This window comes from Chrysochloris asiatica, unplaced genomic scaffold (genome assembly GCF_000296735.1).
Source record: "Chrysochloris asiatica unplaced genomic scaffold, ChrAsi1.0 scaffold00007, whole genome shotgun sequence".
Taxonomy (NCBI): domain Eukaryota; kingdom Metazoa; phylum Chordata; class Mammalia; order Afrosoricida; family Chrysochloridae; genus Chrysochloris; species Chrysochloris asiatica.
This window is the reverse complement of record NW_006408525.1, coordinates 720,663-736,448: the sequence shown is the minus strand read 5'-3', so window position 1 is coordinate 736,448 and position 15,786 is coordinate 720,663. Positions and strand designations below refer to the sequence as shown.

Here is a 15,786-nt window from a genome sequence, read left to right as displayed (position 1 = left end):
GGTAGATTCGAGCTACTGACATTGCGGTTAACAGTCCAGCTCATAATCCATTAGGCTACCCGAGCTCCCTTCTGTAGACTAGGAAAATGGTGACATGAAATTGAGTCTTTTGCTGGCCATGAGAAAACACCCAGAGTTCATGAACAAGAACATGTACTATATTCAAATACCAATATGCTAATGTATTATCTTTTATTAAGTTTTTACAACAATATGTATAGACCCGGACTAAATTTGTTTATGTATGATTTGTGTGCTGTACACACAGAAGAAATGTATGTCTGTCATGCATCAAAAGTAGGTCTCAGTTTGTATTAATTATACTTGTAATAAGAAGAATAAAGAATTTAGCTTCTAATCGAGCTAGTCTTTTTGTTTAATGAGTGCAGTCCTCAAGCCTGATGTTTTTAATTCCCAAAAAGTTTATGCGGGAAATTTTACTTGTTATGCTATTGAATTTGCTGGGAAACAATTTTCTACATCTTTCGGAAGGCACCAGGCAGGGTGCGAGAGCAATTTCCTTTAGAATGTTTTATTCATTGTCCAGTAAAGTTACACTCCTAGGACTCAATAACCCAAGTCACTTCCTTTCTCTCTCATTCATTATTAACCACGACAAGATGCCTGTCCCTTACCAGAGGATCACTCATACCAGATGCCAGGAAAGCTTGCAGGCTGCTTGGAAATGAGATTCTGTTACTAGGACCACATTTTCCTAACCGGTATCTTCTCAGTTCATGGAAACCCCACTGACTTGAATGAAATTTTTCCATTTGGAGGTCTAAGAGGCAGATTCAGCTCCATAACTGCTGTACTTACTCAATGGACCTCGCCGACTTTAACAACAGATTGCAGAGAGGGGTGTTCTGGAAATAGGAGGTGGTAGGGAGTAGTAATAAATGAATAGCTGTAGTTTTTGGTCAACTACTTCTAGGAGGACTGGAAAAGTGGAGATTCTATTAAATGAACACTAAGTGAATATTCCAAGGTTTATTACTGTGACTACCAGGCCTAATGTAGGGAGACTAGATCTTTAAACAGACACCCCAAAACTTCCACATATTTAGTTATTTAGTGTCTTTTGTTGTTACGTGCCTTCGAGTCAGTTCTGACTTATAGTGAGCCTGTATAGGGTTTCCAAGAAGTGACTGGTGGATTTGAACTGCCGACCCTGCAGTCAGTAATCTAGTGCTTATCCTACAGCACCACACCAGGACTCCTAAGTAAAGAATTTACAGCCTAGGAAACACTATGGGGTAGTTCTACTCTGCCTTCTAGAACTGCTATGAATTGACTAGAAAGTATGTAACAATCCACATGCCTAACAGCTACTCAGGAAACTGCATTTCTAAATTACCTTATTAATTTTTGTAAGATTAAGTATCTGCTAGAAAGGAGGACCGGAAAAGTGAAAAGTGAAATGATATGAGGCCAAAAGCAATGTTAAAGCTTGCCTTTTATTAAATGCCTCAGGTAACGGACAAGTAGGAACTCCAGTGTCAAAACAGGCCCAGCTTTTCCAAACATTTTCCCAAACAGAAGTGGGCTTTATGAGCTTTAACTTGAACTACCTTCTGAGATGGCTTTCTGCAGCATTTAGAAACATTTCAAAATAATACACAGAAAAACAGGGAAGGACATTATGGAGAAAAGCCTTTAGGCTGAATTTAATAGGGTAGTTTAATCCACAAATGAAATTTAACATTATGAGTGGAAAAACTACACACACTGCCCTTGATTTAGAAAAACTGGTGTACACAATTCTTCCACATCTCTATCCACTCAAGACCAACTTGAGTCTGTAACCTGCCAAGCATCAGACTTGACCTTTGACACTTACCCTACTCTTTACCCCTCTGCGTATGTGAACTGACCCTGGGGACGTTCCTAGCTTGTTTTCAAGATGAGGTGGAAAGACTGGAAAACTAGACTATCGAGGTGAGCTAATTCAAAGATGATTTCTCCAGTCATGATAGTCAAAATATTCATTTCTCATCAGGGTATAGTATACGAGTGGAAGAGCGAGGCAGGCCCTCCACCAGGATTGCTGCGTCAGCGGCTCTTCACTGGCGTCAGAGTAGCTTTCATGCCTTTCAATGGCTGCTGCGTTTTCAGAAGTAGATCTCCAGGTCTCTCTGGGTGGATGGGAGCTTCTAACCTTTGGTTAGCAGCCAAGCCCATTGACCATTTGCACCACCCAGAGACTCCACCACCTCTAACGTTGTATACAAAACTGTCTATATGTGTGCATTTTCATAGGAAGAGCAACCACAACTTTCTCAACCATTCAAAAAAATCCAATAATTCAAGAAAGATTAAGAACCTAGAAGGACTGGTGCCCTGCCCTGATATCCGACCTGTAGTTTATAAATCATTGCTCCTCTGCCACCCTCACCCACCTGCCCTGGTCCAGGGCTGGGCTGAAGCAGGTTCCTGTGCCAACCCTGCAGGTCATTTCCTACAAAATTAATGGCTTAAAAAAAATCTTTAATGGAATATCTGTGCTCAAATAATATGTTACAACAAAAATATACAGAATATACACAATACAAAAATATTTAGAAACAAACACTGCAGCTTGTGTTTCTTTTGAGCTTGGAGGGGCAGTTCACCGTTGGGCCCTGTAATTGAAGGCAGAGGAGCATCTATGCATTCCAGCCTGCACTGGGACAAGGTGAGGGATGCCAGGAAAAGGCTTTCACCTGGGAATCTGCATTATTTGCTAATGAAATTGGAAGGGGGGGGGGGAAGAGGGAAATCTAGGCTTGGTAAGCAATGACTGCCCTAATCCTCTGGGTGAGCATGGTTCTCATGGAAATTGAGAGTCCTATTAGGTGGCAAAAGAGCCTCATTAGGGAGCTTTTCCTAATTAAAAAACGAATGATTAATGGTGTCATTAAAACGAAATTTCTCCTTTGAAGGTTTGTTTTTCTTTCCTCAGTTTCTGTGATTCCTCTTCCATTTAACAAGCAAGTGAGCCAACTGCTGCTGTTTGGGGATTCCCCAGCTTTCAGCTTCTGTATCCTGTGGATTAAAGGCTGACTTACCTCCACCAGCCTGAAGATTTACACTGGCCCCTGCAGCCAGCTGGGCAGCCATATTAGAAGAGGCGGGACTGGGAAGTATTGCTGGGTAGAGGGAACTAAGAGACCTAGTGAGGAGAAAGCCAGAGACCAAAAAGTAAAATACTCTCACCAGACAGTTATCCCTCAGCCTTGAGTTGGAGGCCTGGGTCCTATGAGGTAACACTATTGTCACCTCTGTGTGGTCCTGCTGTGAAGTGAGAGGGTGTTGGGGTGAGTGTTAAACAGACCAAAGACCTTTTGACTCGCTTGTGGACACTGCTGACACGGAGCAGCTGGGGTTGGTAGCCTGAGGTGTAGATGAGGTTTCCTTAGCATGTCCCAGAAACTAGAGCCCAGACTTAACAGGAGAGAGATGGGATTTCTGTCTCAAGCAGTTCTCAGTAACAAGCCTGCGTGTATCTCTATGGCTTTCTAGAATTTTCCATTTCACTGCCTTCTCACTCCTGAGAGAAGACGACCCATCTCCAGCCCACACTCAGACAAAGGCAGGGTGGTACTCTGCTCCTTCCACTTACATCTCAGACACCAGGAAAGACATCTGGAGGGTCTGCCCAGCTGCCTCTGCCCCTCCAAGAAGAGACAGCACTGCTTAGGCTCTGCAGTGGCTGCAGCCCATGGCGGCAACATGGCGACGATGGCAAAGTCTTGTTCCTTTCTCCTAGCCTCAGAGACTCCTCTCCTGAGAGGCGGAGTCTTCCACTGACACTCCTAGGGCACAGAGAAGGGCAGGTCGGGCACAGGCGAAGTGCCCTGGGCTGACGTGACTTGCCAAACCTCAGGCTGAGTTCTCAGCACAAAGTCCACACACCAGTAGCATTGACCTGAGGAGCTGATGTTGGCCGAAGATGAGTGGGTATGACCTGGGGTGGGAAGACCCTGTCCACTTATATGTGGTCACTAGGAACAGGATGTCACAGTGACCTGGGTGACTCTGGCCCTCGGTACACATGAGCTCTGATGGGCATCAGGCGGGTACAGGGCAGTCCTCACATTTCTATCCTTGTTCCTGCATGACCCCAGTCCTCTGCCTCCCAGACCTGGGTTCATCGTCATTCTGGGCTTTCATATAAAAGGAATGACATATAATGAATGCTTTGTCAAAGCCATCTCTCCCACACCCTCAACTGTGTAGCTCCTGCTATGGGGTGATTTCCTAGGCTGAATTTCCCACCTAAGTAGAAGCAGCTGTATGGGTAGAATTGATAATCTCTGAGGTCCTTCCAATCTCCAAGCATCTGAGTCTATGGGATGCCTTCACCTCTGACTCTCATCCAAGCACCCAACAATTCTTGCCCCAAAGTGACTTTTGTGCCTAAATTGGAATTCCTTTTACTGCAGTCTCCTGTCTCCCTAATTCAAATGGACATGTGGCCTCCATATTCCCGCCACAGCCTCTCTTTCACTCTCAAAGTTCCTTCCCTCCTAAAGAAGAACAGAACCTTTTCAGACCTGAAGGCCATTCCAGAGGGATACAAGCTGAAGAAAACCTCGGCACCCTGAGGGTCCCTGGAAGGGTCCAGTTTCCTCCCATCACTGACAACATTCTCCCAGTGGCAAGAGGCTCTCAGGGAGGCACCCGGAAGGGGCAGAGGATGGGAGAGAAGGTAACAAGTTTCGCTAAAAGCAAGGATACTCAGCAAGCACCCCACACCCAATACCTTCCAGCCTCCCACCCCTCACTACCTTCTTTCTTCCCACACACAGACTTGTCCACACACACCTGCCTCTTCTATAGCTGTCTATGAGCCTCATATTATCTTTCTCATCACATACATCTCTGCCTGCCAAACCACACACACACACACACACACACACACACACACAATCAGTCAAAATACTGTCTACATCACCAAAGAAGAGGTATAGCGTAGGGTCAGGCCACTGAAAAGGAAGGAAAAGACCCTAGAAACCAGGCAGGGGCATGGGATGTGTGAGATGTCAGCATTCTAAGAGAGAGGGCAAAAGTCCAGAATAGGTACTGGACCTTCCCCAGGGTGGACTCCAGGTCATTTTATTTTCCTTCTCACTGAGTACCTCCAGGCAAGGGGGTGGGGGTGGGCCTGGAGCTGCTAGCACCTCCCTTCTCTCCTACTCCAGGCACTAGCAGTCATGCCGGAGTGCCCACAGGCACAGATGGGCTTCCCTCCAGCCAAAGCCAACATGTCCATCAGCAGGCCCTCTTCTGTGAAGGAAATGCTTCCTGGCTTGCAATTGATTTGGGGCTGGACAGTGGACTGCCTGGCACTAAAACCCTCAGACTGTCCTTCCATCTCTTAGGATTTCTCAGGGTGGGGTCCTGGTGAGATGCTATACAGGATCAGCACTGGACTGCTAACTGTAAGGTCAGCAGTTCAAACCCACCAATTGCTCCTTGGAAACCCTATACAGGGCCGCTATGAGTCGGAACCGACTCGACAGCACTTAACAACAATAACAAGATGAGGGAGAAGGTCATCACTCAGTTGGTGACAGGGATTGGGAAACCCTGAATGCATGGAACAAACCTGCCCAAAGCCAGGCCCAACATCATCAGAACAGTCTAGAAAAATGATGGTAGCTGTAATCCACACCTCTGACAGGTAACTTTGAGAAAAGCACCTCATTGTCCAAATGTAAACACTACAATGACAGCAGCTCAGTGTCTCTTGTCCTCTTCCCAGCCTGACACAACTGGTGACGAGAAAAAAAGAATGCCGAGGTGTCCTCTTGGGGCTGCATCTTTCTCCCCTCCCCCACCTGGGTCCTGGAGTCCCTCAGGGGGGCGGTGGCAACTTTAAATCCAGCAGCGTGTAGGCAAAGATGTTCCAGAAGATGGCAAACAGCACGAAGATGGCGTACATGGTCGCAAAAATCCACCACAGCCACTGGTCTTGCAGCCTCTGCTCATAGTTCCTCAGGACCACCACACCCAGGGTGATACCCACGGCCACGCCACCCAGGTGCGCCACGAAGCTCGGGTGAGGGCACGGGGGATAAGCCGATGGGTGGAACCGGAGCCACACAGCCCGCCCAAATTCCATGCTCACTGCAAAGGGGAGGAAGCACACAGAAGTCACAGGAGGCCCCACTGCACTCCACCCAGCCACCCATTCAGCCAGCAGGCCGGCCATTGTCTATCAGAGTCTACACTCTGGAGCTAGAGCTTGTGAGCTGCACTCAGCAAGCTTACAGGGGCTGACAGTAGACCAGCAAACAACTACACACAGAAGAGATTCACCCATGGGTGCACAGAAGGGAGGGAGGCGATATAAATCATCACAGGGCACGGGTCAGGGGAAGTCTTTAGTGTGTCTGAAAAGTCAAGCAAGAGGTCTCCAGAGCAGCGACACTGAAGCTGAAACCTGAGGATCAAGAGGGATCTGAGAAGAGCATTTCAGGCAGAGGGGGCAGTCTGTGCAGAAGCCCAAAGGCCCTCACAGCTCTGTGGTCATACTGGGCATCCTGGAGACTCAGTTTCCTCTACATCATAGGCTGCACTGCCGGAATATTAATCACAGCTTCCATATGAGCCCAGCACTTTTCAGCTGATAAAGCGTTCTCACATATTATCTCAAAAATTCTTAGGAAGCCCTCAGAACCAGTGCTTTTGTAGTCAGAAGGAAAGGGGGCGGGGGTGGGGGGGTGGGGAGAAAGAGAATAACAAAGAAGGAAGGGAATAAAGAATTCCAGCCCCACTGGCCAAACAGCCACCATCCCATTCTTCAATCCATTGTTCTTGGGTGAACTTCTTGACCTTGACAATATATTGAGAATGTAGTTTCTTGAATGGACAGGTGCTGGGAAACAGCACCATTTCATTACCTACCACCAAAAGAACACTGAGGAAAGGTATTTCTTACCCTCATTTACAGACGAGGAATGCAAGGCAAATCTGATATCTTGAAAGAAAGCCCTTTGAGGGCAATTTTGTCCTTGTTAATTTATCACTTAATTAATTAAGCCACCTTTCTTTACTCAAACCACCCCAGGGGTGCCAGAACGTCAGGGACTTTCCTTCCCTTGGGATGACCTGATCATCTAATTTGGACTCTGCAACTCTCAGGATGGCCGATAGATGGTGGAAAAGGAGCAGCCCAGGGATGAACACGGGGTACCACCCTCCACTACATCCTGGGGCATCCTTTCTGCCTTTAGTTAGCAGGTGCTGGGTTAGATCAAGGAGGCCTGAGAACACTGGTACCCAGCTACAAAACAGCATTTTAGCTTTTATGTTTCTTAAAGCTGGAGTTTTTCTTAACAGTGGAACTCGGGCTTCTCCTCCTATCCTGGAAGCAGACAACGAAAGGTCTATGCAGGTGTCCTGATGTGGTACTGTAGGATTAGCACTGGGCTGTTCACCACAAGGTTGGTTAGTAGTCCAGTGCTAATCCTTGGAAACCCTGTTATACGGTTGCTGTAAGTCAAAACTGACTTGATGGCACTTAATAACATGCATGTGTTGAAATTATGCTCACCCCCACATCTCCAGAAGATTTTACCCCCCTTTCCTCATCCCACTGCACCCTACTGCCCATGCTCAAAGACTCCAAAGGCTGAAAGGTCCTCTCTGGGATTAGACATCATCCAATCTCATTAAGGAGTCCTAGTGTAGAGTCCTGTAGAAGCACTGGACTGCTAATCACAAGACGGGCAGTTCAAACCTAACAGCCGATCATCGGAAACCCTACACAGGGTTGTTATGAGCTGGAACCAACTCAATGACACTTAACAACAATAGCAACAATCTCATTAAGGAAACTGATATCAGGGAAACAGAAGACCCCTGCGGATCAGGGACAGGTCTGATTGGAGACACTGAAGGGCACAAGGTAAAGAGAAGTGGAAGTGAACTACAGTGGTACCCACACAGGCCTGGCCCTTCTCCCCAAATTTGTTCTAGCTCAGGCTTGCTCTTACTCACATGGTAGGTGGTTGATAGGAGCAGAGAATGTTAAAGTTCTTATTTGCTCAGCTTGGTAAACGTGTGGAGCATCCGACAGCACAGACTGGCTTTGAATTTTGGCTGGCTGTACGTCTATATGTGTGGGTGTGTATATGTGCATTTACCTGTAGAAGGGGGTCTCTGATTTCCAATAGGGGATGTCAAAGGATTGATTCTGTGACCCAAAAGTTTAACAAGTTCTTTTCTTTAATCTGGAGGCTGGTTTTTGAGCTGGATAGTACCCTGTATGCACTCCTCTGTTTGTATAGTATATGTTAATAAGAGTTTAGGAAATTCTATTTGGGATATGAAAAAGTTCTGAAAATATAATGGAGATTGTTATGTAACACTGTGAATACGAGGGAGCTCCAAAAAGTTTGTAGAAAAACTCCATTATCCTTTCATTCCATTTTCCCATAAATTTTTAAAAGCCCCCTCATATAATCAATGTCACTGAACTGTATACTTTAAAATGGCAAATTTTATATCATATATATACATATGTGTGTGTATATATATATATACACACACACACACACACACACAGTCCTGGTGTAGCCCTCTAGAATAAGCACTGGAATGTCAACTGTAAGGTCGGCAGTTCAAACTCACCACCTCTCCTCAGAAATCCTAAACAGGGTCGCTGTGAGTTGGAACTGACTTGATGGCACTTAACAACAACATATACACATGCATATATACACGTAATACATACAACAACATGCGTAATATATATATGTATGTGTACACACACACACACAAACACACACGGAGTCCTGGTGTGGCACTGTAGGATACACACTGGACTGCTAACCTCAAGGCCAGCAGTTCAAACTCCCCAGTCGCTCTTTAGAAACCCTAGACAGAATTGCTATTAGTCAGAAGTGACTCAATGGCACTTAACAACAACACACACACACATACACATAAGGGGACTTCAAAAACAATATGGAAATTTTCATTATATTTCAATTCCATTTTCCATGAACTTTTTAAAGCCCCCTCATACAAACAATGCCATTGAATTGCATACTTAAAAATAGTTAAAATAGCAAATTGTGTTATATTTACACACACACATACATAACTATATATACATACACATACTATATATATACACATACACTTACACATATATACACACACATACATACTGTATATATACACACACTTATTTACATACACATATACATACTATATATGTACACACATACACATATACACACATACATTCTATATATATATATACACACACACACACACACACACACACACGAGGGAGCTTCAAAAAGTTTGTGGAAAAATTCCATTATCTTTTAATATCATTTTTCCACGACTTTTTTGAAGCCCCTTCATCTGTAACCCAACCGTACAAAAAGTTTAAGGGACAGACTTTTCTCACTGTGTTGTACAGACGTATTGACATGTTTGGGCTTCTGTATTTCTTGCCCCCAAGCCCCTAAGGGCATGGACTGTGCACCTTTATGCCTCCGGGGCCTGGTTCCATCAGTACTTACTGCAGATCAAGCCCACAGCCATCCGTAGCAACTTGAACTGGCACTTCATGCCGGACCAGTTCTAGGGAAAAGGACAGAATGTCATTAGTTCTAGATCAGACTGCTCCTCTGAGGAAGTATCTCACTTAGGTGACACATAAAGGAAGACTCTCCATTAAATCCTGGATAAGGGAGATGTGTTTTAATGGCAGAACATGCCAGTTTGGTGTTGAGATTTGAGGCAATGGTAAGTACCATATAAAAAAACCCCAAACACCCAAGCGCTTCTGAGTGGTTTCAAACCACCAACCTTTCAGTTAGTAGTGGAGCTCTTAGCCATTTGTGCCACCCAGGGAGGCCAAGTGCTATATAAGTGTTTGCTATTGGTCAGTTTGAACTGCAAGGTCAGCAGTTCAAACCCATCAGCCACTCCTTGGAAACCTATACAGGGTTTTCATGAGTAGGAACTGGCTCAGCGTCACTTAACACCAATTAGTAGCTAGATCTGAGTATGTATGACTGCCATCAAAGTGCATGAACTGCATGCCCAGTGGTATAGAAGAACTACATCCAGAGAGATGAATGTCCCTTTCGTCTCCACACCGAGATGCAACACTTGAGAGTTGTATTAATTGTTGGGTCCCCGAACTGAAAGCTTTGCTCCATAGCAAACAAAGCAAGGTGAAGCAGAACTGTGAGGATGAGAAAAGAACTCAAAATCCTGCAAATGAGGAATGAATTGAGATAACCGGGGAAGTTCAGATCAAAGAGAAGACTCAGGGATCAGGTTCAATATTGCCAAACATCAAGTGAGCCCCAAACAAGGAAACCTACTAGTCAGTGTAACCTACAAGTGGAAGACTCAATGGGTGGAAACTTCAGTGAGGGAGTTTCAGCTTCATTTTTAAGAAGCAGAGTTGTTCAAGATGGGACTATCCATCTTGGGATGTCATGAGTTTCCCATCAGGGGCCTTGGGGAGATGCTCTAGTGGAGAATCAGGTATTGGAAATGGGATGGGCCAGATATCTTTCAAATAAATCCCTCTCTCCCTTGAGAACCTCTGAAAATTCTGAGCCTCCAAAGCAGATAAACAGAGTACAATGATTCGCCTTACAAAGGGATTTTTCACTTTACAAAAGACTTCGCCACAGGGCTTCTTTGAGGGGCACTCCTGCAGTGCATTCAAAATGCTATTCCATTTACACAGGCGCGCGCACACACACATGGAAAGGAGCCTGGGATCTTTCTGGAACACATCAGCTGAGGGAGGGCAGTAAGTAGGTCCAGCTGGGGGATTTCTGGTCCCTGCTCCCCTCCCAGTCTGCCTTTGCTGCCTGGCCCAGGCCCAGCTGGGGGGAACGTCTCACACTTCTTTGAGGTTGAAGGAAACATACGTTGAACTTTACAGGGGCCCTAAACGTTGGCACATACAATGATGTCTATGAAAGCATCAATCAAACAAGCAAGACACAAGGAAGCTGCCAGAAAAAGAGAGAAATCCTTGCGGCTTTCGGCTTCTTGCCCACTCTTCCCTTTTCCCCATTAGCCCTGGATGGCCAGCAACCCCTTCTTTACAAAAGGCAGGGTGAGTGAGTAACACGGCCCTGCTTTAGAAGGGGAGTCTAATCTTTGCTTGGAGACGTGCTCTATTCTAGAAAGCAGATGGCAGGATAGCTTTGTCCCCTGCTGGTGCCTGCCCATAGAGAAGCCTCACTGGGAGACTGGGAACAAAATGGGAGTTTGTACTCCCATTAGATTTAACACCTAATCTGAGCTAACTCAATTAGCTGATGGTGGGCAACCTCTCAGCAACCCTCCAGGCTGAAATCTTAGAATGGGAGGGTCCTTGGTGGACCATCTCATCCCCAAGAGGGACACCAACCGCTACTAAGTAGCTAAGAAGATGACCCTTCAGTTCCCATTTGAAAATCGTCAGTGATAGTGTGATTTTACTGAAGAGAATTCAAAAATGTCTGCAACAGTATGTAACTGCCAGAAATTCAAGCCAGATTCACAAAAGGATATGGTACAACAATGTCACTGTTGATGTCAGATGGATTTTGGCTGAAAGCAGAGAATGCCAGAAAGATATTTATCTGTGTTTTATTGACTATGCAAACACATTTGACTATGTGGATCATAACAAACCATGAAAAACACTGTGAAGAATGGGAATTCCAGAAGACTTAATTGTGCTCATGTGGAACTTGTACACAGACCAAGAGGCAGTCATTAGAACAGAACAAGGGGATACTGAATAGTTGAAAATCAGGAAAGATGTGCATGTGTATCAAGCTTATATTCAATGTGTATATTGAATATATTCAATATGTATATTCAATCTGTATGTTGAGTAAATAATCGAAAGAGCTGGACATATGAAAAAGAATGTGGCATGAGGTTTGGAGGAAGATTCATTAACAACCTGTGATATACAGGGGACACAACCTTGCATGGTAAGGATCTGTAGCACTCATTGATGAAGACCAAAGACTATAGTCCTTCAGTATGAATTATACCTCAACATAAAACAAAAATCTTCACAACTGGACCAGTAAGCAACATTATGATAAATGGAGAAAACACCATATAGAGAAATGAACTCAACATGGATTAAAGACCTAAATGTGAAGCCGACAACTATAAAGATTATCAACAAAAAAATAGGGACAAACTGTGGGGCTCTAATATATGACATAAATTCACTGTCAAACACAACTGAAAAAACACACAGAAGACTAAAGAGATGACTGGGACCTCCTAAAAATTAGACACTTAGATGCATCAAAGGATTTCACCAAGAGAATAAAAAGAAAACCCACAGACTGGGGCAAATTTTTGGCAATGACATATCAGACAAAGGACTACTCTCTAAAATTTATAGAACACTTCAACACCTCAAAAGAAGAAGACAAATAATCCAATTAAAAATGGGCAGAGGACCTGAACAGACACTTCACCAAAGAAGACATTGAGGAGGCCAACAAACATAGAAAGAAATGCTCAAGATCCTTAACCATTGTTGTTGTTGTTAGGTGTCAACAAGTTGGTACTGACTCATACTCATAGCGACCTTGTGCACAGCAGAACAAAACACTGCCCAATCCTGGGCCAACCTCACTACTTTTGCCATGCTTGAGTCCATCGATGCTGCCACTTGGCCAATCCATCTTGTTGGGGGTCTTCCTCTTTTTCTCTGACCCTCCACCTTACCAAACATGATATCCTTCTCCAGCGACTGGTCCCTCCTGACAATATGTCTGAAGTATGAGAGACAAAATTTGGCCATCTGGGCTTCCAAGGAGCACTCTGGCTACACTTCTTCCAAAACGGATCTATTGGTTCTTTTGGCAGCCCATGGCACTTTCAATATTCTCCTCCAACACCATAACTCAAAAGAATCAATTCTTCTATGGTCTTCCTTATTCATTGTCCAGCTTTTGCATGCATATGAAGCTATTGAAAATACCATGGCTTGGGTCACGCGCATCTTAGTCCTTAAGCTGACATGTCTGCTCTTCAACACTTTGAAAAGGTCTTGTGAGCAGAATTGCCTAATGCAATACATCCTCTGATTTCTTGACAGCTGCTTCCGTGAGTGTTGATAGTTGATCCAAGAAGAATGAAGTCCTTGATAACTTCAATCTTTTCTCTGTTGATAAGAATGTTGTTTATTAGTCCAGTGGTGAGGATATTTGTTTTCTTTACATTGAGATGTAATCCATACCGAAGACTGTGCTCTTTCATCTTCATCAGTAAATGTTTTAAGTCCTCTTCACTTTCAGCAAGCAAGGTTGTATCATCTGCATATCGCAGGTTGTTAATGAGTCTTCCTCCAATCCTGATGCCATGTTTTTCTTCATATAACCCAGCTTCTTGGATTATTTGCTCAGCATACAGGTTGAATAAGTATGGTGAAAGAATACAACCTTGTTGCACACCTTTTTTAATTTTAAACCTCCTGGCCCTTCATGCTGCCCTGACTACCTGCTCAGAGACAACATTACTCCCCTCTCCCTGTGGCCTCAGAGCAGCTCTGGGGTCAGAATTCCTTTTCCTGTAGTGTGCTCATTTGAAGTAACAGTAGTACCTATCTCAATGACTAACATCATCAGGTTGTGGTAAGGGTTAAATGAGTTAATATGTATGTGTAAAGCACTAAGAAAGGAGCCCAGGTAAATGGGACAGAGGTAGTGATGTTTACTCAACCTAGGAACAACAGGGTTCTGTGATACAGGGATCGAGGCATAATACCAGTGGGTAAAAGAGGGGAAATAATGTTAAGGCAATTGATTGTCTTGTGGATATTGGTTTCCCTTGCCTACTATTGTAAAATAGACACTTGAGTGGGATAGAAAGGAGTATCAGGAAATATGATTACAAGAAAGCTTGTAACTGATTGGAATATCTAAAAAGGGTTCTAGAACTATCCCAGTGAAAAAGGCTTCTTATGGAGCCTTTATAGTATATAGGGCTTTAGGTGGAATCCTGAGCCCCATCCAGAACCTTTTAAGGTTGGACATTCCCACTTGAAAGGACATACAGACGAACCTGGAGTGGCTAGAGGAACAGAAGATACTGCTTGAAAGAAAGACCAGCAGAAAACAGTAACAAAACCAGCAGACTGTTCGGCTATTACAAGAACAAGCGTGCTATCTGCCTGCAAACCATCAAAGACAGCCATCAAGTCCCTTCAGGACAAAAATCCCTTCCAAGACTGAAACTCAAAGGGAACACATGAGCAGGTTTGTAGGCTCACTGGTAACTATGTTGGTCTACCTGTGAATGGAAGTTGGGGAAAGGCAGAATGAAGATAAGGGCTGAGTTTGACCATGTTCCAAAGACTCCTGCAGACCTTGAGATGAGAGAGAGAAGAGGAAGGGCTGGTTGGTCTGAAGTTTGGGGAGACCTGGGAACTCCTGAGCCCATCGACACTGACTCAGTTGCCCCCAAAGCTCAATGAATGTCAGCAAATGGCTAGGCTCCTAGTAGCTGAGGGGTTAAACTAGAAAGCTGTCTCTTCCCACCAGCTGCTCCATTTTCCCAACCCATTATTCCCTCCAATAAAACAAGTACAGTGAAAACAACAGGGGAGAAGAGATAGCACCAGCAGCCAGCAATCAGTGCTGCTGCTATAAATGTTCAAAGGCTTGCGGGCCCCTGGAGAATACAAACTTTTCAAAGGCCCTTTAATTTCATTCTCTCCCAGAGCCTCGCAGGGTGAGATAATAACTCACACACAGCAAACAAGTCACAAGTCAGTAACCAGTCCTCCTGGCATGCTGCTCACCCAACCAGTAAAGGCAGGGAGCTTCTGCTCTGATTGTTGTTGTTGTTGTTAAGTGCCGTTGAGTCGGTTCCGACCCATAGCGACCCTGTACAGGGTTTCCGAGGCTGTAAATCTTTACGGGAGCAGAACGCCTCATCTTTCTCCCGCGGAACAGCTGGTAGTTTCGAACTGTTGGCCTTAAGGTTCGCAGCCCGATTCGTAACCACTATGCTACCAGAGCTCCTTATCTGCTCTGATACACACCTTTATATCCTGGGTTAGAAACAATTATTTGTTGAATGACTTTAGGAAATCCCAACACAGGAAATGTGACAGCAGGGCACAGAGAAGCTAAGGAGTGATTATTTGTCCTACAAAGGATTTCTCACTTAACAAAGTGAACCTTTTAACACAGAAACCTCTTTTGTCTCTTAGACAACAATCTTTTCCAGTGCTGTGACAATGTGGTTCAATTTGCAAAATTTAAGATCTCAAAAATTTTAGGAAAATATTTAGCACATGGAGCGGAGGATAATTGTATATAAACAAACATGTAAGTACATAACTTGTAAATTTAAAAATGGAACTCCAGATAAAAAGGAAGAAGAAAAAAAGGAACACTCATGACTATGGGCTAAAAGAAATGGCAATTAATAAATTATTCAATTATGTTTACCTCTATAGCTCTAGCTATGTAAAATAAGAAATAGTGATTTAGGTGTTTTATGCAATTCAAATCTTTTGCTGAAATATTTTCTAAGTATAATGCCTTGATGTGAACTGTAAGCTTTTCGAAACTCAGTGTTTTTATGAAAAATAAGACATATTTTCATTTAAGGTGGATTCTCTGATCTAATAAGTACTGAAAGCAGAAGTGTTAAGCAATGTTCTATTATGTATCTGAAGCACACAGAATATATTTCTGATCGTTCACTGTCCGGATTGTTGTTGTTGTTGTTTAGTGCCATCGAGTCAATTCCGACCCATAGCGACCCTGTATAGGGTTTCCAAGG

At 44.2% G+C, this 15,786-nt stretch overlaps 1 protein-coding gene across 2 annotated transcripts in view; it reads right to left on the bottom strand.

The window, feature by feature from the left end:
* Positions 1–5,655: 5,655 nt before the first annotated feature.
* RHBDL3 (rhomboid, veinlet-like 3 (Drosophila)) overlaps positions 5,656–15,786 on the bottom strand; it is a 69,695-nt gene continuing 59,564 nt past the window's right edge. Inside the window, exons 8-9 of one of the 2 annotated variants that reach the window (XM_006832303.1) lie at positions 9,525–9,585; positions 5,656–6,111 (exon numbers count right to left, since the gene is read on the bottom strand). In XM_006832303.1, the coding sequence (XP_006832366.1) occupies positions 5,840–6,111; positions 9,525–9,585 (333 nt within the window). In that variant the 3' untranslated portion in view covers positions 5,656–5,839. The remainder of the gene's footprint in view (positions 6,112–9,524; positions 9,586–15,786) is intronic. The other variant, XM_006832304.1, reaches the window with a different exon arrangement.